The 2,144-nt window shown below is 45.0% G+C and overlaps 1 protein-coding gene across 1 annotated transcript in view; it reads right to left on the bottom strand.

The window, feature by feature from the left end:
• The window catches only part of sdk1b (sidekick cell adhesion molecule 1b), a 148,520-nt gene that overhangs the window by 19,508 nt on the left and 126,868 nt on the right, over positions 1–2,144 (bottom strand). Inside the window, 2 exon segments of the mRNA XM_025058662.1 lie at positions 613–728; positions 874–1,114. Of these exon segments, the coding sequence (XP_024914430.1) occupies positions 613–728; positions 874–1,114 (357 nt within the window).

Below are 2,144 nucleotides of genomic sequence, written 5' to 3'. Positions count from 1 at the left end.
CGCAGGGTTTTTAACAACCAGCCAATTTTCATGTTTCAACATTGGAGTTCTGCAGCTGCTGGAGAATCTCTGGAGGAAACAGACGTATCAGGAGTGAGATGAGATGTTTGAGCAGCGCTGGATCAAAAAAAAAAAAAAAACAACTTCTGGCACTGATACCTCAGATTAACACTGGATCAAAACGGCTCAGATTTGGTTTCTGTTCAAAAACGCTACAACAAGGGACAAAAAAAACTACACAAACGTCCTGGTCTTTTATATTAACATAAAAAAGAAAATTTAAATGACAAAAAATGTTTTTAAAACAGTCTGAGGAGGAGGAGAAATGCTCACTGAGAAATGAGCTGTAATTTGACAAATGTTCATGTTTGTTGAAGTGGGTCACAGGTCACAGGTCACAGGTCACAGGTCAGGACTGTCCTGTGGTTTCACATGTTGAAACAGATAATGAGACAAAAGGTTCGAATCCAACTCTTCCTGGAGTCAAGAGGAGGAGTTTCAGGATGTTACATCATCTGTGTGTGTTAATGGGGGGGGGGCATGAAATGTCAAGGTGATTCGTTTTAATCAAATGTTTTTGATAAGCGTGTGTGTGTGTGTGTGTGTGTGTACCTTATATCCAAGGATGTTTCCATTCCTCTGAGCCACAGAGAGAGGAGACCATGTGAGGAGGATCTGAGAAGAACTCACTGCCTCAGCAGTTACATTCACTGGAGAACCAGATGGAACTGGAGTACACACACACACACACACACACACACACAGAAACACAGAGATAATGCTTAACCACTCTTCAGTTCCACCTACACCCCCCCCCCCCCCCCCCCCTCCATCTCTTCTCGATCTTTAAAAAAATTCCTGGGAGCCTCCCACACTCTTCCGTGGTCTTTGCAGCCACAGCGTGGCTCCAGGGTCCAGGTCCTATAGAGTTGTAGGCCTGTATCTGTAGCTGGTATTCAGACCAGGGGACCAGACCCTCTATTGTGACCTCACTGGTCTCTTCACCTCCCTCCACCTCCACCGTCCTGTTCTCTTCCCCCCCGTCTGGTCGCCACACCCACAGGCGGTAGCCCACGGTCTCTGGGCTGCTGTTGAATTCAGACTCCTGAAGAGGCTGAAAGATAAAAGAAAGAAAAAAGAAGAAGGAGAAGAAGAAGAAGAAGAAGAAGAAGAAGAAGAAGAGAGATTAGACGAGGAAGTGATGAGTCTGCTGGGCTCCAGCTCATTAGAAATGCCACTGCAGAGGCTCCTAAAAGAAATGATTTCCCAGCGCTCCACTTAAGTTAAGGTATAACTTCCTTTTTAAAATGAGTGAAGTTTGACCCCCCCTCCTCCCCCCCCCCGGCTCATCTTCTGTCCCACTAAGTAGATCAAAAAGTTCTAAGACAGATGTCAGTGCCTTGTTGTTTAAACTCATCTGTCTGTCATTCCAACAGTTTTTCTCCACAAACAGAAACAGAGAAAACGACTGAAGCTCTGCACCAGGTTTGGATCCATCGGATTTTTTTTCCTTTCCCAAAAAACTGAAGGAATTTAATAATTTTTTTTCAGGCCTGAGACCAAACAAAGAATGGGTTTGAGAGCTGCTGTGAAAGGAATTCTTTACTCAACGCTGCAGAAACAGCCTTGTTACTGATGTAAATATCATTTATTTCTCCTCTGGTTGTGGGACCCCCTGGACACAGTCCACTGAAGGAGGGGTCACCACTGTCTTCACTACGGCCCAGCCTCCTCATGTCTCAGAATCTTACTTTGTTCACACTTCCAGCTCTCTCCCACAGACGAGGAGTTAAGGAGGACGTAAAGTCCATTTAAAAGCCCCAGTGATTTAGTTCAGCTTAGCATCGAGACGCTGTAACGCAGGATGTCACGTTAGCTTTATTAGCCTTAATATGCAGCGCAGAATAATTGCCTGAGCTGAAACCATTGAGCTTCTCCTCCTATAGCAAAAGGAAAAAAAAAAAAAAAAAAAAAGAAAACAAAACCCCAGAGTGTGAGCAGCACGCCGGGCACTAACGCAGGTGAAATCCCATTAGCATGCTGCTAAGGTAGCCAGCAGCGCCTCAGTGTCTGTGTCTGGTTTGACAGGCTCTTTTTCTCATTCCAGCTCTTAAATGGAAAATAGTCTGCCCTCCATTTATGTT

The sequence above is a fragment of the Cynoglossus semilaevis genome, chromosome 9 (assembly GCF_000523025.1).
Source record: "Cynoglossus semilaevis isolate Cse_v1.0 chromosome 9, Cse_v1.0, whole genome shotgun sequence".
NCBI classification, from domain to species: Eukaryota; Metazoa; Chordata; class Actinopteri; order Pleuronectiformes; family Cynoglossidae; genus Cynoglossus; species Cynoglossus semilaevis.
The sequence above is the reverse complement of the archived record's forward strand: the minus strand, read 5'-3'. Positions and strand labels throughout refer to the sequence as shown.